A 27349-nucleotide genomic window follows, 5' to 3' on the forward strand; every position below is an offset into this window, starting at 1 on the left:
CTAATAAAACTTTATGGTATTTACTCAGATCATTACAAACTCTTTAGAACTGTGCTAATGAACTGTAAAGAGTGAACAGAGGATATCTTTGAAATGATCACTAAAAGAGCAATAATGATCAGTACATGTATTACTATTATCAAATTAAACATTTCTTCAAAAATTTAGTTTTTCTCTAAAGTTCAGATGATAGAAGAAAGGATTTTACAAAGAAATACTTACAAATGACTAAACACCCAAAGTGATACTTGGAGGACATAAAGTTTAAGAGAAAACAATGAGAAGCTCATGCTTAATTTTACAGAGATTAAACATAAAAATTCAGAATAAGCATATGCTTCAGACAACTGGAACAGACCTAAAGCAAATCCTAAGAAAGTCATAGGTTTATAGGTTTGCTGCTGTTCACAGCAGGGAAAACATCATATTATTTCCCTAAACAGCTGAGAATTTTCTTGGTATGCCAGTCCAACGTATTGCCAATCACTATCAATACGAAATTCAAATCAAAACCAGAAACATGCTCAAAATCTCTCATGAGAAAAAGCACAGGATGTATGTGTGTCTCTTGAGGGACTGAAACACTGTAATCATATGTATGCTTCCTTCCAAAACCAGAATATAATTCCATGTCATCTTTAAAACAATCCTATTTTAAAGAATATAATTAATAGTTCTTCCTATCAATATAAAAAGTATATTCATGGATAAAAATGACTGGAAAGCAATAAAAATATTCAATGTGTCTGGTTAAAATAATTATAGGCTATTTTAAGTTTTCTTCTTAATGTGATTTTTCATTTTTCCAAATTTACATGAGTATTAAAAAAAGTCATGCCCAGGGATGAATCACTAAATTCTACTCCTGAAACCAATACTATATTATATGTTAACTAACTTGAATTTAAATAAAATCTTGAAAAAAAGAAAAAGAAAAAAGTTATGCTTACTAAAAGGAAACTTTAATTTTCAAAAACGTAAATTTCATTTTAGTTAAAAAATAAGACACCTAGATTTAATTACTTATTTAAAAACTATGCACCTAGATTTTTTTTTTCCTTTTTTAGATTATTTCTCTATCTTATCAGACATGTAAAATGAACAGCAAACTTTATGAAAAAAAGTGTTAGTAATCGGTCAGGTGATTATACAGGTTAACTAAAGTGCATTTATGTTCTTTAAATTCTCAAGATACCTTAATGAAAAACTAATCTATAATATGAAAATCTGCTATTGAGAGAAAACTATACAAATAAAGTGGACAACCCTATTACTATATTTAAAACATCAAGCTAACATGAAAAATGAGAACTTCCCCAACATTTCAAAATAAACACCTTAAAGCTTTTTTCTGTATACAGTTGTCAACATAGAGGTAAAATCACTTCTCTTTAACATATGAAGGAAGTTAAACATACATATGATTAGGAAAAAAGCTGTGCATATGATCAGAAGAAAAAGAAAAACAACTGCATCCAATCACTCATTTCACATGTATTGAACCAACTATATATAAGGCACCATGCTATGTTCAGACGTACAGTGACAATGGGAAACACAGTCCCTGTCTTTTTGGAACTTACATTCCCATGGGGGAGACAAAGATAATCAAATAGTTTCAGCTATAAAATTAATACTTATATATAGGAGGTATTTCCTTATGTAAGTATAGGAACAATTGTAGGATTTTTATGGGCAACTATGACTTCAGGGATCTAGTACAGGGAATCAAGGAAGCATCCTGCAGAAACAATTTTCAAGTTTAACTGTAAAGCATCAAGGAATAAGTGCAGGTAATTTGGGGTTTTTTTTCCTCCAAACTTTAAGGTTTCACCCTAAAATTCTTCAGAACTTTATCTAACTCTACCAAAATCAATAATTCCGATATATATAATAATAAACACAGAAAGAGAAAATCAACATATATTTTTAAAATTTAAGTCTTACTGGGGCGCCTGGGTGGCTTAGTCGGTTGAGCGTCCAACTCTTGGTTTCAGCTCAGGTCATGACCTCATGGGTCCTGAGAATGAGCCCTGCATCAGTCTCCACACTCAGCGGGGAATCTGCTTGGTGATTCTCTTCCCCCGACCCTCCCCCAACTCCCTCTCTGTCTCTCTCTCTCTCAAATATATAAATATATCTTAAAAAAAATTCAGTTCTTACTGAAGACCATTTTATCATTAGGAGTTTAAAAATTAACCAAGGGCCATAAAAATAAAATGCTTGTGTTTGGGGTAGGAGAGTAATGCCACTGATTTTAAGACAGATACCAACGTTTACCATCTTTAAGACTAAGAATTCTATCCAATCAATAAAGCAGAATATGGCAGATCTGTATTGTAGTTACTTAATGAGTTAAAGAAAAAGTAATAGAAAAAATTGGTGTTTGTAGGGCAAAGGGGGGCAAAATCGGTGAGGCAGGTCAAAGAGTACAAAACTACAATTACAAGTCATAGGGATGTGATGTACAACATGGTGACAATAGTTAATAATACTGTGTTGCATATCTGAAAGTTATTAAGAGAGTAGATCTTAAAAGTTCTCATCATAAGAAAAAAAGTTTGCAACTATGTATGGTGATGGATTTTAACTGAACTTTTCACGGCGACAATTTCCCAATATATACTAATACTGAACCATTGTGTTGTACACCTAAAACATAATGTTATATGTCAATTATACCTAAAAGAAAGAAAGAAAAGAAAAAGGGAGAAAGAGTAATGATGGGAACAAAGAGAAAAGGACAGAGTTCCTATTCAAAGTATTAAAAACAAAGAAGAAACACAAAAATATGGACAGATGTGCCAAGATACTAAGAAATACACACATACATTAACTGTTATGTAGTAACACTTCTATCCTCTGATGATTAACATTAAAGATTTTTGAAGATGAATAGAACTATGGGTTAGATGTTATTAAGTACAGAAGAAGAGGTTCCCTACTGATGATATAAATGAATCACATCAATTAAGAAGAAAAGTGTCAAATATAATCATGAACTATATCATTAAATAGATTTTCAGTTCCGATTATAAATAACAGTGCTCTTGAAATTTGAATGTCATTAACAGTTCCACAACAGAATTTCAAAAACAATTTAGACTGTATAGTATATAATTTAAAAATATAGAAACTTCAGATATTATATAGTAGTATAATCTTCTAAAATGGTCTTCAAAACACAGTTCCATGTCTCAGAAATACACGACTTAATGTTAGTTCTGATGTTGTGAACTGAAAACATAAATGAATACATGATACACTTTGTTTATACTGTATTTATAATTTCTGTTCCTACTTGCTACCAGTAGGATCTTATAAACTTTCAAATTCATGAACTTTGTCAGGTAAGAGATGAAGCTGGTTTCCTGCCTCTTTTATCTGAATATGTACCTTAGAATGGATGATTATGAGATTTTCGTCCATGTCAACCTCACCTTTAGTACACATCAATCACAAAGAAAAATTATTTAAAATACAATTTAGATCACAAATCAAGAACTATGAAATATTAACAGCAAAACTTTGTACAAAGATATGCTTATAATAGGCATCATTTAAAACACTGAAATGGGGGCACCTGGGTGGCTCAGTTGGTTAACTGCCTACGTTTGGCTCAGGTCATGATCTCAGGGTCCTGTGATCGAGCCCCGCATTAGGCTCCCTGCTCAGTGGGATGTCTGCTTGTCCTTCTCTCTCTGCCTCTCACCCTACTCATGCTCTCTCTCTCTCGCTCTGCCCTCTCTCTAATAAATAAAATCTTTAAAAAAAAAAATAAAGATTAAAAAAAACACTGAAATGGTTAGAGCTGAAAGACAGACAGACAGACATAAAACACTGAAAAAATAAGGTCACTTCACCAAGAACTCACGGCTACAACCAGCCTGAGAAACTACCGGTGGTCAAAGACAATGTCTCTATTAGGGAACTGTAATCTCTTAATGTGGACTCCTCATGCCTAGATGCATTTCAGCAAGGTTGGAAAGCAGTCTGCCTGTATGCCTTTTTAGAAGAAAACAACTATCCACCAACTTATGTGTAAAGTTGAGTAAGACAATTAATGTCTCTAGGTTTATGTTCTTGTTTCTAGTGGGCATGACTAGAAGTTACTTCTCACAATTCAAATTTTATTTTACAAAGTCATAATCTTAAAACAAATGAACAAAACTTTAAGTGTCTCATATATACAAAGAAAGGAAGACAGTTAAAGGTCAAAAATTTAAACTTATTCAAATACACTACAAACATCCTACTTCGCAAAAGGAAGCAACAGAAGTGAAGAAGGAAATGAACACTAGAAGAAATACAAAAATGAAAACTAAGTCAGGACTGGGACTTTCTTCAATTTTTCTTTACTTTCTAAATTTTAAATCTTACATTACACTTTTTAAATCCTAAGTTTATGGATTAAAAATTGAGATCTTTTTTTAGGAGATAGAAAGGAATAAATGGGATACACCAAGACACTTCTCTCCATGACTTTTAAAATAGACTGAATCAATCAATACAGATATTAGAAATTTGGATATATAAGGGATGTCCCATGTACACTACAAATTGTTATATAAGCTTTTCTTTAAATTACAACAGAAGTTGTACATAAAATTGCAGGGAATAAACTTTGCTTATTAACAATGTAGTTTTTAAAATGTCTTTCCAAAGGCATACACAATTTTTTAAAAGATTTATTTATTAGAGAGAGAAAAAGAAAGAGAGAGTGCATGCACGAATGCACGAGCTGGGGGTAGGGCAGAGGGAAAGGGAGAAGCAGACTCCCCACTGAGCAGGGAGTGTGATGAGTGGGGCTCGATCCCAGGACCTTGAGATCATCACCTCAGCCCAAGGCAGACGCTTAACTGACTGAGCTACCCAGGTGCCCCAGCATACTCAATTTTTTAAAAAGCATCTTAAAAAGGACATTAATAAATGTATAACATATTCCTCTATTTTTAAAAATAAAAACTTGTTCCATGTATAATCTTCCAAAATTATTCAGTTTACTTTAGGACTTGCAAAATCAAATCACAGCACAAAAACTAACCTTACATAGGGTACAGGGTCATTCTGAATCATATTAAGTAGCCACTGCAGTTCTTCATAACTCCTGTCCACTGAAAATAAAAATAAAGAAATTAATGTTTTTAACTATAACAAATGAAATAATGAGTGACAAGGAGAGATTTACACTTAATATTTAGGGCTATGCCTTAGCTCTATTTCAAATCAGAGTTGAAGGCTGTTGGCAACTTACATTTTTTATGGACTAGGCCACTTTAAAAACTTCACTGGTATTGTGCTACATATAGCCAAAACATAAAACAGGGCCAAGTGCCTATTTTTCACTAACGCTCAAATCAATGACAAATACAACATAAAGCAAATTATAATTTATAAAAAGCCCTAAATTAAAGATGAGTAACTCTAAATGGACAAACTATATTTAAATAAATTGTGTTTCTAGATGTTTAAATCAAATTAATAGGAAAATATGATACCCATTGGTTATCTCAACTATTGGTATCTCAACTGTATTACCATATACAATATGAAATACTGTTTTTACCCAACTGGTTTGTTTCACTTAAGACTAAAAAGCAGTCTTAACTTTTCAACGTAACATAACACAGTGCTATAAGTATAAATGACCTGGATAAAATCACTCATTAGCAATTTCCACTCACCTTTTCAACACGTTATGCTTTTATGATTTGAAAAGCTTTATTATCAGAATTTTATTTCTGATATATTCCATTTTTTCACTTTCTAATGATCCAGATATAAGGATAATACTGAAGCACCTCTCAGTTATACTTAACTTAGCATTCTTTTGAAAATCATAATATTAGCATTCTATTTCATTTCAGGTAAACTAATTCATGAAATCTTCCTATTTATGTGACAGTAACCATCATTCATGTATCTTGGGAAAGAAGATTGGGAATACTGGCATATTTGGTAAATCAAGGACATCTAGATGTCACAAATTGGTAAAATGTCAGAACAAAACAGGAGTCTGACAGATTACTTTTTTCACTTGACAAAAAATCTATTATAAAAAAAGGAAAATCACTATTTTCACCATTTCTTGAAAGAATTATTGTCACCTCAATAAAAAGAACAAATGACGGTCCTTTCTGAACTTAGTCCAAGATACATAATATACACACTATTTTGTTCTTACCCTTTTATAATTTCTGACTACACACACATACTTCAATTGAAATTTACCCAAAAAAATGATAAAAGATTTGAGTAGATTTCCTCTAATATGTAAAAATCAACTAGCATCTATTAAAGAACTTCCCTCACTCATTCCTCTTTCCATACTCAGAAGTATACTCTTAACTTCTTTGCTCTTCCCATATTTTAGCACGATAATCTGAAATTCTATATGTAAATTAAATTATATATTTCTTATATTTGCATATTATTTTTTAAAGGTTTTATTTATTTGAGAAAGAGAGACAGAGCATGAGCAGGGGAGGGACAATGGGGGAAGGAGAGTGGAAGCAGACTCCCTGCTGAGCAAGGAGCCTGACTTGGGCCTTGATCCCAACCTGAGATCACAACTTGAGCTGAAGTCAGATGCTCAACTGACTGAGCCACCCAGGTACCCCTGCATATTATAAAGAATTAGTTTTGAGGGGTGCTTGAGTGGTGCAGTCAGTTATGCCTCCAACTCTTGGTTTTGGCTCAGGTCATGGTCTCAGGGTCAGGAGAACAAGCCTGCATGGGGCTCCTGCCCAGTGTGGAGTCTGCTCAGTGTGGACTCTGCTTAAGATGCTCTCTTCCTCTGCCCGCACCCCCACCTCCAGGCATGCATGCTCCCTCTCTCTCTCAAATCTTTTTTAAAAGAAGAATTATTTTTGAAATTTGCATTAAATTTTATAACAATGTTATTAACAAATATTTAAGGTTAGTTCTTTTTTCTTTACAGGCACAGTCACTCATCACTAGGTCTTTCACTTCACACTTTCATCAATCTTGAGTTATTATTTCATTCACTTCCAGGTCAGCTGAAAATTGTTTGGGAATTTTGTTTTAAAGAATGTTACACAGGGGACGTACTTCTAAATCTTTAGGGCTACATGAGTGACAACCTGGCAAAAAAGAGAAGAATAAAGGATCGCAGTTTTCCCTAAACATTACATTAGCCGTTTGTTCACTGTCTTTTGAACTCTTCATATTCTGAAGAAGTCACAGGCCACAGACCACATTATTCTTTTATCCTGTACAATAACTGAATTCTGATATTCCTAGGAACTTACATATTTTTTCCTTAAACTTAACGTTTTAAATTTTATCATACTCTAGCTTAAGAAGTTTCATTTTACTCTTCCAAAGCATTCTATTATTTTTTGGATTACTGCTTTTCTTCTACCTGCTCTATTCTTCTTGACTGAGTCTTAATATTTTCACTCCTTATTTTTCTGCCCTGTATTTCTTTAAATGTTTTGAATATGTAATATTCTCGTAGCCATTTTTTTGGTTTTATGTTTTTTTCAACTTCATGAAGCCTTTTCTAATCCCCCCTACTGAGGCTCCTGTGTACGTACCTCACTCTACTTTCACAGATAAAAAATTTTTGAAAGGTACAAGATGTTTTCTTGAGTCCTCAGTTAGAAATTTCCCAAAAATCTTCTTCTAGTTTTAATAACATGTAATTAAAGCTATGGAGTAATACACTGACTTCTTAGAAAGACCGAAGATATCTCTAATTTTATTCTTTTTCCTTACTCATTCTTATACAAGTTCTACATTTACCAAAAATTCTTTCCAAAGAATTTAAAATTTAAATATCTATTTTGTTTGCAATAGGAAACCCCAATAACTAAGATGGCTTAAATATTTAGTAAACACTTTCTTCTAAAATGATATAAGCATTACCTTTAGTATAATCAACGACTGCTTCCAAAGCTGCTATCCTAATGTCCACAAAGTGGCCATACTCTGCATAAGATTTAAAAAGAGCTGGGTCACTTGGCACATGTCCATTCTTCTGAAGCACTCGTATTGCTCTCAAACAACTAAGAAAAGAGTATTTACAGTTAAATATTTCTATAAAAATTCTTTGAATCAAACTTGTTTCCCAGGCATTAGGAATCAATATGTAACAGCAAACTGAAAACTTGATGTGATTTGAATCTTTTAATTTTGTAACATTAATTTTTTACAATGATTTAGTCAACAATATGGATGGAAAGTGAAAACTAAAGATATTTGAACCACTGGATCAACTTTTTTTTAGCAAACTCCTAAAGAAACAGAAGTTTTTGACAGCCATATACAAACAAGTTGATAGAAGTCATCTAAATAAGAAGCTTAACAATGCAGAGATGTTTATACTATATCAAATGGGATAAGAAACATTTTGCCGACATCAAAAATAATGTTCATGAAGAACTTCTGATGACATGAGAAAGTGTTTATGATATAAGCAGAATACAAAAATTTACATATATGATATATATCACACAATTAAAAATATATTTAGTTAAAAGAGGAAGAGTTTAGAAGGCCATTCTCCAAAATAGTAAAAATACATCTGTCGATAGTACAATGATATAGGATTTTAATTTTGTCTTTTTACTTTAGTATATTTCCTGATTTTCTATAATTACAATAATTTCTCTTATAATTATAAAAGCAAGTAACTTTCATCAGACCTGACAGTGATGGTGTGTCTGTAACTTGGAAGAAGTTTTTCCATATTCAAAAACCTGGTGATTTCTTCAAGAATGAGTCGCACATCTGGATTTAAGTTGTCCAAAGTTCGAACTTCATTATTCACACTGACTGCAGGCGTAACAGAGTTGGCAAGGGCATCAATCATTTCAGCACGATAATAGTTATCTGAAAACTAAGCCAAAAATAATAAGAAACAAAACTCACACTTGTGTTCAAAAATTAATAAAATAAAATATTTATAACTTCAAAACATAATTTATCTGAAAACATAAGCAAGTTCTCTGATAATTATTTAACTATGTCTTTTGTGTAGTTGTACATTGGGAAAAAGAGTGACTCACTAATCAGTAATACATTAGCTTACTCAACTAGTATTTACTGCATGTAAGAGTAACCTAGCTAGGGGCGCCTGGGTGGCACAGCGGTTAAGCGTCTGCCTTCGGCTCAGGGCGTGATCCCTGCGTTGTGGGATCGAGCCCCACATCAGGCTCCTCCGCTATGAGCCTGCTTCTTCCTCTCCCACTCCCCCTGCTTGTGTTCCCTCTCTCGCTGGCTGTCTCTGTCTCTGTCAAATAAATAAATAAAATCTTTAAAAAAAAAATAAAAAAATAAAAAAAAATAAAAAAAAAAAAAAGAGTAACCTAGCTAGATTCCTCTTAAAGGAAGGCCACAAATCCTGCTGGTAACACAGAGCTTGAAATCAGCTATATAGCTCTATTCTCACATATAAATTTATAACCAAGGATCACCAGATATTTGAGGAAAGCATCAACATAAAAAAGGAAGACCAGAACAAACAAAAGGAAAAAAAGCAACCTGTCAATAGAGTTTGCAGGGAAAAGAAAACTGGTAAGGGGGAAAAAAATCCAAAAACTATCATGAACATAGTCTGAGAAATAACCAAAGGTATGCCTTCCAATTGCATAACATATTTTAAAAGAAAAAATATACAGAGATTCAGAATCAAAATTAAATTGGAATATAAAATTGAAAAAAGTTCCTGAAATTCTAAGCAAAAAGGAAGATATAAAGTAAAAAAAGGAAACTAGAGAGCTGGTGTAGAAGACATAACATACAAATAAGAGATCTAGCAAGAGGAGCCGAGAAAAGAGAGGGGACAACCATTCAAAACAATTTCTAAATCCATATCCCAGTCAATTCTCAGAGAAGCAATCCATTGAAAGGCAATCGAGGGTGACTTGATGTAAACTCAGCAAATCAGATCCTCAAGCCTGGGAATTTGAACATGGAGCAATTTATTTTATCACCAGTGATGGGAATATGGTATGGCAACACACACTGTCAGGGGACGGAGGGGGAGCACCTGCCCCCTGTGACTTCCATGGTGGAGGTAGAACCTCACACTGACAGTTACAATGACAGAATCCCCACGCATGCCTATGTTCAGGTAATGGGCAGAAAAAAATAAGGCACACAATAACAAAATCAAAGAAAAAATACTCCACACATGTTCACTATGGACCAAGTTTTGTTTTCAAATCGTTTTCATGATTGCAAAATTAATCACTAAAACATTAGTGTCTAAGTCCTAATCCTTCACTCTGAAGCCAGAGAAAACAATCACGGATTTTTGTCAGGCTAATTTTGTTTTAATATTGTGGCATTTATCAACCCTTTCTTTTCCAGGTTCTAAGCCTTGTTTCCAATTTAGAAAGACCTTTTCCATTCAGAGATTATTCAAATTATGTTAATAGGTTTTCTTCAAATATTCTGATTGCTTCATTTTGTTACTTCTGATAACTACTTTGCCAACAAAGCAAGAGTCCATTTACCTTAACTGCTATTTCTGACCTAAATATTCAGATCACAGAATGAATTTAGCAATTAAGAATGAGATGAGGGGGTGGATGAAGTAGGAAAACCAAAAGATTTAACATTTATTCCTCAGACCACATCCAATTTTCACAGCTACTATAATCCTAACTGAACAAGCTAGACTGTCTGATCACCTCAAGGTTATAAGAGACAAGTAAAAAGAAATAATTTGCAGAACACATGTAAAGTAGTGGGGTATTCAGTATAGCGAAAATTCCTACAAAAATCAAAACAAAAAAACCTGAAGCCATCAATATCAGTGTACTACAGCAAAGCCTGACTGATGTTTTTAACAATGATCCTTTGGAATCAGGGATAGTTAACCATGTTCTGTGTACTGTAATTAACAAAACAGAAATTTCATAAACACGATTAGAAATACATATATATGTATAAAAATCATATAAAATGGCTAATAACTAGGCTTAAAGGGGATTAAATTTTAGACTTCTTGAAAACTAACTTATCCAGAGTACTGAATTTCATGCTCTGCCCAATTAATGAGATGTTAAAAAATTTTTAAATATTTCCCACTGACTCCCAACATTTTTTTTTTTAAGATTTTATTTATTTATCTGACAGAGAGAGCGAGAGAGCACAAGCAGGGGGAGCAGTACAAGGAGAGGAGAAGCAGGCTCCCTGCCGAGCAGGGAGCTCCATGCAGGGCTCAGTCCCAGGACCCTGGGATCATGACCTGAGCCAAAGGCAGACGCTTAACCATCTGAGCCACCCAGGTGCTCCTGACTCCCAACTTCTTTTTGGCAGTTCTACACATGTGACCTATTACCCTAAAGTAAATCTTTATTAGCTTCTACGTCTTCAAATGGAAATTGAGATAATAGTATCTATCTCATACATCTGATGAGAATCATATTAGATTATTCATGTTTTGGTATAGGCCATGGAACACACAAAAAATAGCTTTTATTATTATTATTATTATTATTATTACTGTTATTATTATTTGTATTTATTCTATCCTTAATATCTTCCAAGATTAGTATGCTAATCTTATAGCCACTAACTATAACAACTGATTAGCCTTCTTCTCAAAATTACAAAAAATTGAGTCTAACGTTCTGCAAAAATAATGAAGTGTAAAATTTAATAATCTGTCAGTATGCACCTTACAAAATCATAAATGATGACATGGACGACAGCATCATATAAAGTAGCATGGTGTACTAAAAAGATCACCACATAGATGGGTGGTGACAGCTCACAGCACAATTCCCAGATTACACTTCCCATGTAATTTTAGACTCTCAACCTCTGTGTTTTGCTTCCATTTATCAACTATAGAATAAGTAAGGTTTAAAGAAATTAAGGTACGTGAAATCACTTTGCAAAGTAGAAGTACTATACTGGGGCTACCATGATTTAAATTATATAAGTACCCCCCCCCCAAAACAAGAAAACTGACATAAACACATATGTACAAAGTATTTCCCCATTCCAACTGAATGTAATCTTGATTTGATATCATCTGAAATCCTAAACGTTTATCTTCAAATAAAAGAAATTCATGTGTAGGGGAAGAAAGGAACACTATTAAAAGAAAGTCAAAACAAACCAGTAGACTAGAAGGAAAGAATCTTATAAAAATTTTTTAACAGTATTCAAAAATGGAACGAAAAAGTCTATCAACTATGATGTACTTTTAAAGCACTGATTTTTTAAGGGCTCTTTTTAGCTTAAGTCATTTGAATGTTATTCTACTGACTTGAAAAATTGGTCTTCCTGATTTTCATTATTAATCACCATTTTTTAACAAACATACTTGTCACTTTTTCTTTACTGTTGCGATGCTTCATTAACTGTTCGTGAATTTGACTCATCCTCCATACCAGATACATGTGTCTTTATATGTTCTGTTCCTTCTTCCTGGAATAACACTGGCAAAATCCTATTCATCTTTATGACTCAGTTTGAAAGTCACCACTTGTATACGAAACTTCACTGAGTTTTTCTCTCTATACCCTTTGGAAGGCACTAGTTTCTCTTAATTCCCCTAGAAAACTCTGTATACATATTTCCACTATGGATGACTGTTAACTGTTTACTTGTCTGATTTCCCCATTAGGTTGAATCTGTGAGGGTCCAGAATCAAACTGTGATATACAGCAGTTGTTCAATAGATGTTTAATGAGTAAATGAAATTGTGGATGCCATCTACCAACTCTTCTTTCTGTTTAACACAGAACACCACCTAGCATAGCATATATTCTCAAAAACATTTGCTGATTGTTAGAATCACAAGATGAAATGATTTTTGAAGCATAGCACTCAATAGCTATTTGCTAAATACATTAATAAACGCACATTGCAGTAAAAAACAAACAAAAAAAGTTAAAGTCATTAATGAACAAATTCTCCAAGAGGGAACTGGTTTCTGTACATCACATGGTAAAAGAAAAAAGGAATTAAAACAATTGGGCTGTCGGACTTCACCAAAACAAGTTTTAGCTGGCTCCCTGAAATCTGATGTACTACTATTTCCACAGTACAACACGTACGAGGAACATTTAAAAAACAACTAATTTTAAAAAACAAAACAACTAATCTTGGGTTATTTTCCACTGGTTACTATAATAAATCATATTTATATATTTCTATCTCTAGAAATTTTGAGTACCATGGACTCAACAATGATTTCACAGTCTAAATATTTCTTTAAAAACAAAATATCACTAGGTAGTTTTATCATATTCGTTAGAGTATCTTACCTTATTTTTTCTGTTGTCATTGTACTTGATTAAGTCTAAAATGAATGTTAAGACTTCTTTGGGACAAAGGTTGTGAACATCTCTCAATAAAGCCATTGCAACTGGCATAGTCTACAAAAACAAAAAAACAAAAAACTTTAAGCATATAATAACCTCTTTCGTTACTACAATTCATTTTAGTATCTGCAGAAAAGGGTTACTCAGGGACTGATCTAGGTATCTGGATGGAGCTTAACCCCTCTAATTCCCACCCCTTCTCACTGGGAACATGTGAAACATTGTAACAGAAGAGCAGAGTAGCAAACCAAGAAGAGAGCAGTTTGTAGCCTTGTGTGCCTTTGTCTTCATTTGGTGGAGTAAAGTATATGTCACATAAATTATATAAATCCAGTTCTGTGTCTTACAGTAGAAAAGGAATGGGTTTTAACACTAGATAGACTATTCTCCTACTCTACCACCAAGATGAGTATTTTAGCTAGCTGCTTACTTAAGAGCCTTGTTTCCTCACAGTCATTTTTAGGATTAAATGATACAGTGGCTAGAACCATGTGACACACAGGAAAGAGATCAATCATCAGTCTGAGAGACACTGATTCTGCAGTACCACCCCACTCTCAACCTAAAGAAAAATGGTAAATTATCTAAAATCCAGCCTAACTTTCCCCTTTCCAGATTTTCACAGGCAACTTTCCTAAAGAAGTGGAAACCTGACTCACGCAGTGGTAACCTTTACCAGCAAAACCAAGCTATTTAAACTCAAGAAAGAACCACAGATGAAGTCATCACAATCCTCAGTACCCAGGGAGATTTGGACTATGCTCTCATCTGATTCAAAATAACAGTATCTTCTAAACTGGAGGACAAAGAGGAGGGTAGCTCCTTTGCTCACATGAAGGAGCAGAGCAATAGGGCAGTCAATGTTACAACAGTGCAACAAGAGACAGTGTTACTGCTCTAAAAACTGAAGGAAAGGCTCTTTTCCACAGAAATAACCTGTCCTATGCCTGTTCTGCCCTTTTGGAACTCAAGTTTGACTTAGAGAGTCATCTTTTCTCTCTTTTCTGGCACTAAAGTATTACATGAAAGAAGCTGGTCTACAAACATTAGTTTTCCAACTTTTTTGACCGCAACCCATGGTAAGAAATATATTTACATCCCAATCTACACACACACAAATGTCATGTATACTAATTAAAAAATAAAACCACGAACACTTTATACCTACCCTTATAAGATGTGTTGCATTCCGATACTGCCTACTGTTTTATTTAAAAAACAAACAAACCAAAACTTACAAACTGATTTCATTCCCCTCACTAATGGGACACAGCTCCCAATACGAAACACAATCTAAGGTATACAGACACACAATGGCACAATGAAGGGGACATACTGGGTAGACAACACAGAAATTAACTTGTTTCCATACCATGAATTAGTGAAATGGCAACAGAGAGCTGAGCAACAAGTACTAGAGAATGTTCAGTTCTTTAAAATGACAGCATGCCACCTAGACTTCTTTGATTACACCAATATTGGCTTTCCCCAAATGTGGCTCATCCTAAATCTGTTCTGCTGATGAAATTCACTATACTCATATCACGACTTCTACTCTCAGCAGGTGTCTCAGTGTTGCTGGGTAATCTTTTACTTCTTCCTCTATCATATATAAATCTCACCTTACCTAACATCCCCCTCAACATCTATCATTTCACCCACTTCCAATTCACTTTCCACCTGCCTCAGAAAAAGGAATGTTCTTATCTTTACTAAAATTAACCTCCCAACTACGTCCCACCCACACCTAATATCTTCAGAATTTACTCTCTTCTCTTTTTTTATATTTACTTGCTCTTACTTGAATTTTTCATCGCTCGCTGTCCACAGATTGCTTTCTCTGTGCCAAACATGCTTCAAGTTTCTTCTTCCTTTATACAAAACAAACTGAGAATGTCCCTTTCTTAGCACTGCTTTATCCTCGACATGTCTTTCTCATACTCTTCAACACCAAAATCATTAAATAGTCTTTGTTAGTTTTTTCAACATCACTCTTCTTTCTAGTTTGATCTACTTAATCTGATCTCTGCCTTCATTACATATTTTATTTTTTTTAGAGAGAGATATATATATATAGAGAGAGAGAGAGTAGGGAGGAGGAACAGAGGGAGAGGGAGAGAGAGAGAATCTTAAGTAGGCTCCACGCCCAGCGCAAAGTCTGACGCAGGGCTCAATTTCATGACCCTGAGATCACAAGCTGAACCAAAACCAAGAGGTGGATGCTTAACCGACTGAGCCACCCAGGCACCCCTGTCGTTGTTGTTGTTGTTATTATTATTATTATATTACTCAGAACATTTTACAAGTGATTTGCAAATTGCCCAAATGCTGAAAATCCTGCCATTCCTACATCCCTTAAAACAGTGACACCATCACACCACTGTGACTTCTATATTATCATTTATAAAAAATTTACTATATGATAAATATAGTATAAAAACACTTCACATACTTATCTATTTGATTTTAAAAAAGATAAATTTTACAACTGAGTAAACTGAGGCTTACAGTATTAAGAAACTTGTCCTCATACAAACTGCTAGTGAGAGCAGAGCTAGGACTGAAACCAGAGGTGGGTACTGTACTTGTCTGTCTCAGAAGGGCTGTCCACATTCTAGAAGGACTGCTATCAGAAGGACTCATCCATACCTCCAATCCACATGTAACCAACCAAAAAGTCAAATTATCCATTTCTGTTTACTTTAGAATAAATGTTGGTAGAGAGTTACTTACATATAGCTCATAAGCTCAATGAACAATCAATTAAAATTTGGGGAACATTTTTATTTTAAGATTTATTTGAGAGAGAGAGAGAGAGGGAGAGAGGGAGAGAGAGCACTAGCGAGGTGAGGGGCAGAGGAAGAAGCAGACTCCCCGCTGAGCACGGAGCCTGATTTGGGGCTGGATCCCAGGACTGTGGGATCATGACCTGAGCCGAAGTCAGACACCCAACCAACTAAACCACCAGGCACCCCCGGGGAACATTCTGAAGAACCAAAAACAGAAAAAGGCAAACCGTTTATAAAAAAGTAAACATACCTGTTATTTAAGTAGTCCCCAAGTTAAACTGAGATACACAGATAATGGCATAAAACAACTGTAACAAAGTAGAAAGTAAACTGTACCTTCTGTAGAAAATAGCTTTGAAAGCTCATAAAGTTGTTTGTTTTCACAATGTTTGGACAAGTTTTGCAACAAAACATTCTAGTAAAGAGTGACTTCATGGCTGGTGGTCCTGTCCATGTGCTCACCATTGAATTTGCAATCTGCAAATAATTAGAATTAAGTAATTTCCATCACCACTGAAAACATATTTTTAAATAAACAGCTTCTTAAAATGTATTAATACGATTAGATTTGTTTTCAACAATTTTAATTCTCAGAAATTTAAAACATTTTAGCCTTTTACTACCATTTCCAAAAAAAATTAACTCACCCCCCCAAATTCTTATGTATACTTATAATTATTTTCTATAATTTCTAAGTTGGAGCATTCTTTTATGTTTTAAGAAAACATGTTTGCAAAAGCCTTCTAAATATTTAGGAAAATATAATTCTAACACTTTAAATTATCAAATAGAATCAGCACCATGGATTTTAAATAAGGTTTTAAAATCTACCCTAATTGAAAAATAAGCCAAGTACAGTGCTAACGTCTAAGTCTGCAAGAATGCTTTAGAAAAAAAACCATATCTTGCTACTGAAATTTTTAGCATATACAGAAATTATGCCTGAAAAGAATGAATTTACAATTTTAAATAATAGTCTATAATTTCATGGACCTGCTAAGAATTTTGCATGCAAGAATCACAAAGATCTTTATAGGAGCAATGAAATCACATCCTTAGCAGATCATCTATCAGAGAATACCATGTTGTCCCTCACATATCTGAGTAGGATGTAGGAATGCAACTACTCAATAGTGACCATTAAAGACAAAACCAATCTAAACGATTACAATCTTTGGAGATGTTGGGCAAATAGATTTTAGCAGTGAGGAGGGTCGGGGAGTCACCAAATGGGAATGAACCTATTATCAAGATGTTTTTTAAATACCTGGAACCCAGTATTTCTGGCCAAATTTTTGTCTGCGTTTTTCTGGTTTTCATTTTTTCTACCTTCAGTTTTTTTGCATCTAAAGAAAAATATTTAGTTTTCTTAATAAATTAACTTTTCTAGCATATGAAATTATAGAACCTATCATTTTCAGTTATATATCACGAATACTGATTACTAAACCCAAACCAAATTGAAACAATCACCACAGCAGGATAGTTAAGATGAACTGATTTCCTATACTATAACGTAAAACAGCACTCAAACTAAGGAATTTCTCGCCAAATACATTCTGTGCTTTAACAGTATGGTTTGGCAATTCAATAAAATGGTGAACAATCCTCTTTGAATTTAAAATATGACTTTTGGTTTGACAATTATAAACTTTTAACGCATTATCTATTTTCAGATCAAAACATTTTTCTTTCGAATCAGTCTTACTAAACACATTTGGAAAAAAGCTTTCAAGAGACCAGCTACCAACTAAAATGAAAGACTATGGTAAATGTTAATTCATTTTCAGAGTTTTTTTTGGTTTTTCTTTTCTTTTTTTTTTAATATGCACTAGTTGTGTTTTCTTTCTACTATGCATCATCTCACCTTTGCGAGGCAGAAGCAAGCGGACATTCTTACTCGGTAGAAACACTGCTCCTGTTCTAGTATGTCAGTGAGTGCAAGGCGAGATGCTGGCGTAGGGAACTTCTCCAAGGCCAGAATGGACTCCTGTTGTGCAACAACGTCTCTCTCATAGCGGAGCTGATACTGCCACATGAAATCAGCTTGCTCAAACTCCACCTTCCTCAGCACTGACATATCTGGGTCTATCCTTATCCACAGCAAGGGGGAATCAGCACTGAAAGAAAACAAAATTTTCTTTTTAATTTGTTTCAATTTTATATATTTATAAAATAAAAACAAAGCATTTATTAAACAGACTCTCTTCTCTATGTAATATTCAAGACTGCCTGAACTTTTACTATATATATTCATTCTTTTAATCACACTGACAACATTCTCATTATGTTTAATGTATTTCAACTTTCCCACAATAGCTAATCTTTATTAATCTTGCTTAAAAGATCCCTAAGAAGACAGTTGTCACAAAGAAATTTCATCTGAAAATATTAATTTGGGGATTTTGATGTGTGATTATGTGATATGAGTAAAAAGAATGAGATCAAATTTCTTCATTTCATGGCCTATAGCCTAACTGACTATGGCTATAAATGCCATCATTTCTTGGAATCAATCTGGGACTAAGAAATGAATTTATTTAACTAAATTAAATCGTTTAACTGATTTTTAATACTGTTTTATTAAATGTTGATTCATGATCATCTTTTTCAAATAGCAAGTTCTGAAATCATAGTTCAGAGGCATATCATGAATTTATCCTCTCATACTTGTCAAAGTAACTCACACAGTTTAAAACATCTAGTCTGTGTCAATACCGTCAAAAGAACACTACCTGAAATACTACTATAATTCACCAAATACTAGTGGGTGCTTACTAAAGGCAAGGCACTTGATACGGAAAAAGTATATAAACGGTATATAAATATCAGTAATATTTGGCAAACAAACTAGTAAAAAATTACAGATGTTTTATAAAAAAAAAATACACAGGCACAATATGGATGAGCAAAATGAAGTCTGAGCTACAGTATTTTTAGAAATAAAACACTGCCAATCAGAATATTACCACATAAAATTTAGAACAGTGATATTTAAACTGTATTTTGAAAGCACAGGGAGCCTCAAAGTCTTGTCCAAGAAGAATCTCTATCATCTGAGCTCCCTAGAAATAGACTATCAGGACCCCTAGTGAAGTACGAGATCAGAAACTGCATTTTAAGATCTGCAAGTGACTGACATGCACATTATAGTTGAGAAACACTGCATTTTTCTGGACTTTCAAAGTTTTAAAAGCAGCAGTTTCAACACATTTACATACTTTTAGATGTACATAACAAGACAAATGAGAATATATAATATTCTATCTCTAAACTCAAGTAACTGACTTACTCCATCGCAGAAAGATCCATGTCAACTTCTTCTCCATTCATCAGTGGAATTTTTTTCTTCTTATTCCTACATTTAGGGAAAAGTTAAGTTTACGAAGTGTGACATTTCCAATTCTGAAAGGAGATAAAGAACAGCTGAAGTTCAAAATAAAAATTTCAGGCAACGTTGTAAGACAGCTTGAGGAAGAAGGGACAGTCAATGTAACAGAATTTAAAGGGAATGAAGTCAATGATACTGAAATGTCTTCCTGATCAAAGCTTAACAAAAAGCAAAATTATGTAACTAAATGAAGGTTAAAACATAGTTGTACTTCCAAGAACTGGTAAGCTGCAATTTTATGCAGAAAAGATTGATCTATCGACAAACAAATCCCTTATAAAAAAATTGAAAAAATAACCATGCTGAAAAAATAACTGAAATGAGACATGAATAATTTTGAACATGTGCTCTATGTGCAAGGAGCTTTCCCATATGAAATGAAGTATGTGATTAACTATAAAACATCTTAATAGTATTAATTAACATGTACAACTAATTATATGAAAAAGATTTAGGATAATCCCCCCCTCAAAAGCAATTGCTTCCATGCAAATTGCTCTTGAATCATAAAATCTACTAAATATACACTAAAAACTTGGGTGACTACAAGTTAAAATAGGAACAGAGAACAGTCAACACCAAAGAACATACTGTTACCACAGAGAAAAAACCCTGAGGAAACATTATGAAAAGAGTAGCAATCGGAGGTTCCCAATTTCCAAGGTAGACAGAACAAAAGGAAAGGGAAATTTCAGCCTGAACTGAGAATTTTTGCAGAGAAAAAATGGTTTCAAGGAAATTTCAGAATCAAGTTTCTGAAGGCCATCAAAATCAAATGACATCCTCATCTGTCTGACACGACCTCAATGTAGTCATGAGTGTAAAACTTCTGTTCCTGAAGTTTTGATATTACTACACAATCCAGCAAAGCACAAAAATGTTCCCATCTTTCACTATTCAGAATACATGCATTATAATGGCTAAGTTAAACAACAGCGGTAAAGAAAAAACATATTACATAGAAGATGAACAGTTGAACATTTTTTAAGGAAAATGACAATGTGTCCTTTGGAAAGACAACGAGAATGTTTTTAAGGGGCGCCTGGCTGGCTCAGTTGGAAGAGCATGAAACTCTTGATCTCAGGATTGTGAGTTCGAGCTCCATGTTGGGTATAGGATTACTTAACATAAATAAATAAAGGGGCGCCTGGCTGGCTCAGCTGGAGGAGCATGTGACTCTTGATCTCAGGATTCTGAGTTCGAGCCCTATGTTGGGTATAGTGATTACTTAAAATTTAAAAAAAAAATGCTCTGTAAAGGAATGGTGATACAGAGAAAAGGAGAAAGACACAGTAAAGAAAATGCAGAAGCTTTTTATGACATACGTATTCAGCTCCTTCCTTTAAATTCAATGATCATTTCTCCAATATTTACTACAGATATTAATCCAATGAGACTAATAACAACAAACCTATGCACTTTGCCTTGAATTTTTCGTGGCTGCAAAAAAATCAAACTTCTATTCTACCTCCCCCTGAGCCTACAAAATAAAGATTCTGAAACCTAAATTTTTAAATTAATTAATTCAAAGAATAAAAATGCTGTCAAGAACAGAAAGCAAATAAAGAATATGTGGTAATATCAACTTGAAATAGAAGGAAGAAAAAAAGGTACCAGATAACATGCTCTCTACTTGAAACTTAGGTATATATTAGGATTTCTATTTTGGCATTTTAATCTATGAGACTTATAGTTTAATTACCAACTTCAGTTTAAAGTTATGATTCAACGCCTACCTTCTGCTTTTGGAATGACAGGGAATATCATGCTTAAGGCTGTTTTCTTCAATTTGCAACGTATGATTGAAGGATCCATCTAACTCCTGCACTGTCACTTTAAGGGGTCCCTTTAAAAAGAAACAGTGTTCAAAGATAATGCTAGAAAAATACCACATATGTATTCTTATGTGTACAGATATATATTTTAAGAAATAAAATAGTACTATAGTAGACGTGTATCTGGAGACACAGAAAGGTAGTTGGTGCCAAGGGAGGGGAGAACTGGGATAATCTGTGTCCCCTGAAATCTCCATCATAACCTCTTCAGTGACCCATCATTGACACTTGGTGTTTTCTCAATTTCAACCTTTGGAAACAAAATCTCATTATGAAACTTCTAACCAGCTCTCCACCCATCAACCCTTCCTATATTGAAAATGGGAAGAAAGCAGTACAAAAGGCCATTTTGGAAAAAAATCTTACCACATATTTCTGAGTTCCAGGGGATGTATAATCTTGCTTTATTTCTAATTCCAAAACATTTCGCTTTCTATTAAATGCAAAACTTCCATAAAATTTTACCACTCCACTTTGGTCTCTGAAGAATTGTAAAGGAATTTCTGCATATTGAAATGAATACGTACTAAACAAAATAAACGACTCATTATCGTAGGTGATAACTTTCAAACGCATTCTCACCAGTTCAAGGCCTGAGAGCACACTTCAGGGTAAACCAGGTGGCAAAGTATTCAAAATTTTTGTGAAAAATGTTTCCCCAGACTTAAACAAAATTTCTGAAACATTAACAAATTTGTGTTTTGAAAGAAGCAAAACCACTCTATTGGGTTATTAATATAATAGTGCTTTGATATGAAAAAATGTAAAAATTGAAAAGTTCCCAGATACCACTTAAGTTGTGCCAACCCCTTACCACATCTAAAAGCAAGCAGACTACTGCATCTTACAAGTAATCCTGCAGGCCAGTCTGGTGGATTATTTTACCTCCACCACCATCAAACCTATTGCTATACTCACACACTAAAAAGTAATTCAAAATATGCCAAATTTTGCAAGCATAAACATGTGTGTGTGCATCTCAAAAGATTAATAGGTACCTTAGCAGGAATGATTTATGGTTCCTAGTTATTCCTACTACTATTTAGTGACTTAAATAGTTCTTCTCCTTTGGTCTCCCAAATCTTTCTTTTTCCTCCTTCCCCTGACACATATAACCTTATTTCCTTCTCCTCCTTGTTGAGCTGCTCCCGAAAAGGATACACCCACTGCTTTATTAAAGGCTGGATGTCTTTACCAGAAACATTTGAGATGGATTTCAAAAACCCAGATGTGGAAACCAACATCTGACTCCACATATGTGACTGGAACTTCTGTGATGAAGCAGTACTAGCCAAACTTAACAGTTTATTGAAAACCTGTAATAATGAAAGTGTCATTTAGTAACTTTGTATAACATAATATACATTGTTTTCAATTCTGTACTATACTCACTTTGCATTATGACTTTACTACAGTCAATTCCAAAGATAATAATTTCACATCTTACTATATAGGTGGATCTAGTCAAGGACTATTAGCAATAAAAGTACGCAGAAATTTAAACAGCTGGACTATAAAATTACTCTTCTTCAAAACATAATTCAAGTTTAATAATGTCCTGGCCAAACAATTAAAAAACAAAAACACTGTTTTTAAGGATTATAATAACAATAATATATAATACCTATAATTTATAGTATCATGAGCTTTAAAAAGAAACTAAAAATTTAGCAAGTTGAGAACACTCATGAAGACTTATACAGCTCTAAAAAGTTTCTTTATGGACCATCTCTCATTAGTATTTCTCCACTCTAAAGGTAAAGGACGGAAAGATTAAAGAAACTTAATTTTAAGGCAAACATAAAATACTTTCAAAAAATTACTAAAAAGTTATTTTTCACTCACCTGTAAGAATGTTAACAGTGGGGAAAAAATTAGCTGAACATTTACAATACATCTTGTTTCTACTACCTCCATCACTATATCTCAACTATTTATACCAAAACTTGCTTAAAATATATGGCAGAATTTAATAGTAGCAAAAATAAACATCTTTCAGATAGGTTTTTTTTTTCTATTGAAAACACTCTAAGTGGCAGTTCATCCTTAATATTTAAATAATGCTGAATACAAAATCATATGTACAACTAGGTCTTACTTTCATCCTCACATTCTAATTTTATATCCATGACAATCCAACATTAAATGGGTAAAGTACTGATACCCATTCTACATCTGAGGAAACACAAACAAAAAGCACAGGTTACTTAGTGAGGAAACAGCTCATAAGTAACAGAATTCCTGCTATAACCCCAGCTGCCCTGACTCCTATTCTACAGAATAGCATTCAGCTTATATATACAGAACATATCTTTCTTTACAACTGTTAAGTCCTTAACTTTAATACTTACTTGTAGCATGAATTCCATGCTGATCCTATTTTCAATCAATCTCATCACGAGGTGAGCTTTACACTGAAACATAGTGTAGTATTCCCAAGAAAGCGTATGCGGATGCTTTATTGAAAAGTGTAGATGAGATGCTGGACTAAAAACATAAACAGCTGTACTTAATAAAACAAATTGGTATTAAGTAAACAGTAAGCTTCATGGCCACATCATGATAATATAACTCAGTAATTTCTTAGGAAATTCTAAGCTAGGAAACTTCTAAAAATAAACTTAACTGAAAGAAAATTATGAAGTTTCATGAAAAAACATAAAGAAAGATTTTAATAAAAACACATGCCAAGCTCCTAGATAGGAACAGAGCCAATATTTCAGTGCTCTCCAAATTCATCATTAAAAATAATGTAATTCTAACCAATATCCCAAGGTTAAACCATACACACAAAAAAACATTCCAGGTGCATTACATATCAAGAACAATTATAAAAGTACTAGAAGAAAGAAAAAAATTTCTTTTCCTAATTCTAGGGTGGGAAAAATCTTCCTAAAATAAAAAAATAAATAAAATCCAGGGGACAAAGACCAGACTGACTATGAAAAAATTTTAAATTCCGAAATGATGAAAGAGATCATCAGTAAATTAAAAGAAAGGTACAGTCCAGTAAAAAAAAATTATGACATATATGAACATTAAAGAAACTTAAAATTTTTCACTATTTTAATAATGCTGTAGTGAATGTCTTTTTACACATGTGCAAGTATTTCCATATGGCAAATGTCTAGAAGTAGAATTTCTATATAACAACATAGCTAGAAATACAACTACTGAATCTGAAAATCATCTATTTTAAACGTTTGATTGGTACCAACAAATTACCCTTCAAAATCACCGTAACAAATTACACTCTCACAATTAATGTGTAAAGGTAGTCCTTACACTTCCTTAAAATATGGCATATCAAAATTTAAAGTATTTGTCAATTTGACAGTTACACAGTAATATGTATATGATTGAACTACATTTGGTAATGCCATACAAAAAAAAAGGTCATGGCTATCTCCAAGAGGAATTGGTGGAAAGGAGGTATATTGCTTCTAGACCTTTTTTTGTCTTTAAAAATTAAACATACAAGAGCAAAATAAATGGGCAGAACCAAAGTAAAAGCATTTAGTGTAAATAATATTTACACACCATGGTAATGCTCTAATTATATGCTGGGAAACTGTCATACACCAGGCAGTAAGGAGAAGAAAGTGAAAGGAACTAGTATTTATGAAACTTGATCTCAAGAAATCCTCACAACCAACCTGGTTAAGGACTATCACTGTCATTTTACACATTAAAACACACACAGAAAGGTTATGTGATTTTCTCAGATCACAAAAATAATGACAAAAATCCAAGTTTGTCTAACTCCAAATTTCTACACTACAACAAAGAAAAGGCTACTGGTTAAACAACTTCAAATTTCTTAATTTCTGTGGTGCTTTTAGACACTTGGGCAGCCTGGTTAATCCTATGGGTCCTCTTTTGAGAAACTGCTTTCATATGCACAAAATAAAATATATAGAATTACAGAGAAAACCAATTATAATGAAATGCAGTTATAAAAATATTTAAAAATTATGATATACCAATATATGTGCTAGTTTATTAATGCATTAAATAACAAGATCTGGCAGTGGTCTATTACAGTAATACTGAAGTGGTGATTAAGTGCAGAGTGTTTCAAAATATCTGCTAACAATTATAATGTGATAGGAAAAGATCTATGATTTCTACTGTTGACAAAGTCACAGCATTGTCTGTTGCCTACATTCATAGTTAAGGAAAATATAAAATGTCAGCTAACAATTAGTGAAAATACAGAAAAACTTTCCTGTCCATTTCAATCCATATTCCTTTAGGGAATCCACGGACACTAGAATAAACAACACTGCCTACTAATATCATTGTTTTGCTCTAAGTGGTTGTCTCCTTTACAGGGACTTGCTACACAACAGAAAGGGAAAGAAAGAAGAGATGGAAGGTAGAGAGAGAGGGAAGTAGAAGGAAAGAAGGGAAAAAGCCAAAGAGTAAATAAATAAGTGTCTAGGTAGGTGGCCATTCAGATATACAGGTATAGGTAGGATGTCCTGAAGTTGAAATTATCCACTTAGACTTAAAAAAAATAATTGGTGGTCCATAAGCAAAATACTTGTTTCCATTATTTTTAAACTTTCCTAAGAACAGTACAATATACTAGCATCTGGAAATTAACATGGAAAAGAGTAAAGCTTTATATTTTTTGAGAGTCTTCCTTTAATGTTTAGATCCATTTGTAGCTATCACATGCAGTAAAAATAGTAAAGTAGGGAAAGGAGTAACGAGAGTATTACCAGTATTTGTGGCTTCAATATTATTACATACTATTATTTTGGCCTGTGTGGGCCTCAATACACACCCCAAGTAATCCTGAAAGACTGAACCCATAATACAAGGTTTATAATACCACCTCTGAATAACGAACATACTTATCCTTCTCTTTTCCTCCACCAAACATGGGATGCAGTAAAACTCCACCAGTTTTTAATTCATATGCCACTATTTTGTCTAGCTCCTAAAAAAGATAAAAATAGGAGTCAGTGAAAATTTCTTTACGTTATCAAATTTTAGAACTGAACCCTGATTTCTCATTTCCTGGAATCAAAATGTAAGTTTCTTAAAATAAATTAAATATATTAATAAAGTAGCTTATGTTCTTATAAACAAAGCAGACTACACAGCTGGCTCAATAATAGAGCCAAAAAGCCTTCTCTCCTTTGTGACTTCAGGGCTGGCCAGCAGCCTGCCAATTTTTCCTAATGGCTCTTCCCAACCTTCTCTGACCTGTGTTCCAAGTTCATTTGTTCCTTCTCTGTATTTTGTTTCTGATGGAGGACTGAGGCAAGTAAAAAGAAATGGAGATAACATGTCAGGAATCTACCATTTTAATGCTTCCTCAGTTTTCTCTAATATGATATAGATCAAAGTGGGGAAAAAAAGTGAAAAAAAGACAACAGAACTATGTTAGAAACTCATGACTAGTTTAAATAATATATAAGCAATATACAGAAGTGGTAAAAATCATAGTGAAGTAGTTAAAAACCAGGTTTGAATCCTGGCTCTACTATTTACTAGCTGTGTAACTTTGGCCAAATAATTAAACATCTCTATGCCTCAGTTTCCTCATCTGTAAAATGGGGGGTAATAACAGGGTAGTTAGGAAGATTAATATAGTTAATATCTGTAAAATGTTTATAGTAGTTCCTGAAACATTGTTAAGTGCTATATGTTATTTTTTCTCTTCATTAATAATTTTTGAAATGAAGAATAGACTCTTCCAGTTTAGATGTATAAATTCTTGTATGGTTCTAGATGTTTGAAATTCTTTACAATTACCTTTTGGCTCACCTGAGTTTAGGTTTGGATGATGAAGATACGTAAAATGAGAAACGGGGAAGATGGAGGGGTCTATTTCATAAAGATATTAAAGGTCAAAATTTTTCCACTTGAGAAGGAAGGAGTTAAGCACAAGATGAGTAAAATGTATATGTACATGAACAGAAAGGACTAGGCAAAATACAGTTGATTTTTTTCCTTTTGGACAAATCCTTAAATAATAGGAAAAAGACATGACAATGACAGAGAACATAA

General features: G+C 33.4%; 1 protein-coding gene across 4 annotated transcripts in view; it reads right to left on the reverse strand.

Moving 5' to 3' along the window:
* Positions 1-27349, reverse strand: part of TAF2 (TATA-box binding protein associated factor 2) — an 87221-nt gene that overhangs the window by 26194 nt on the left and 33678 nt on the right. For all 4 annotated transcript variants that reach the window (XM_057307849.1, XM_057307848.1, XM_057307847.1 and 1 more), the window contains exons 10-21: positions 26188-26273; positions 23677-23812; positions 22487-22641; positions 21692-21806; positions 21227-21336; positions 19392-19457; positions 17967-18219; positions 16436-16576; positions 13254-13364; positions 8670-8863; positions 7891-8030; positions 5045-5114 (exon numbers count right to left, since the gene is read on the reverse strand). In XM_057307849.1, the coding sequence (XP_057163832.1) occupies positions 5045-5114; positions 7891-8030; positions 8670-8863; positions 13254-13364; positions 16436-16576; positions 17967-18219; positions 19392-19457; positions 21227-21336; positions 21692-21806; positions 22487-22641; positions 23677-23812; positions 26188-26273 (1577 nt within the window). The remainder of the gene's footprint in view (positions 1-5044; positions 5115-7890; positions 8031-8669; positions 8864-13253; positions 13365-16435; positions 16577-17966; positions 18220-19391; positions 19458-21226; positions 21337-21691; positions 21807-22486; positions 22642-23676; positions 23813-26187; positions 26274-27349) is intronic.

Source organism: Ursus arctos, unplaced genomic scaffold (assembly GCF_023065955.2).
Source record: "Ursus arctos isolate Adak ecotype North America unplaced genomic scaffold, UrsArc2.0 scaffold_6, whole genome shotgun sequence".
NCBI classification, from domain to species: domain Eukaryota; kingdom Metazoa; phylum Chordata; class Mammalia; order Carnivora; family Ursidae; genus Ursus; species Ursus arctos.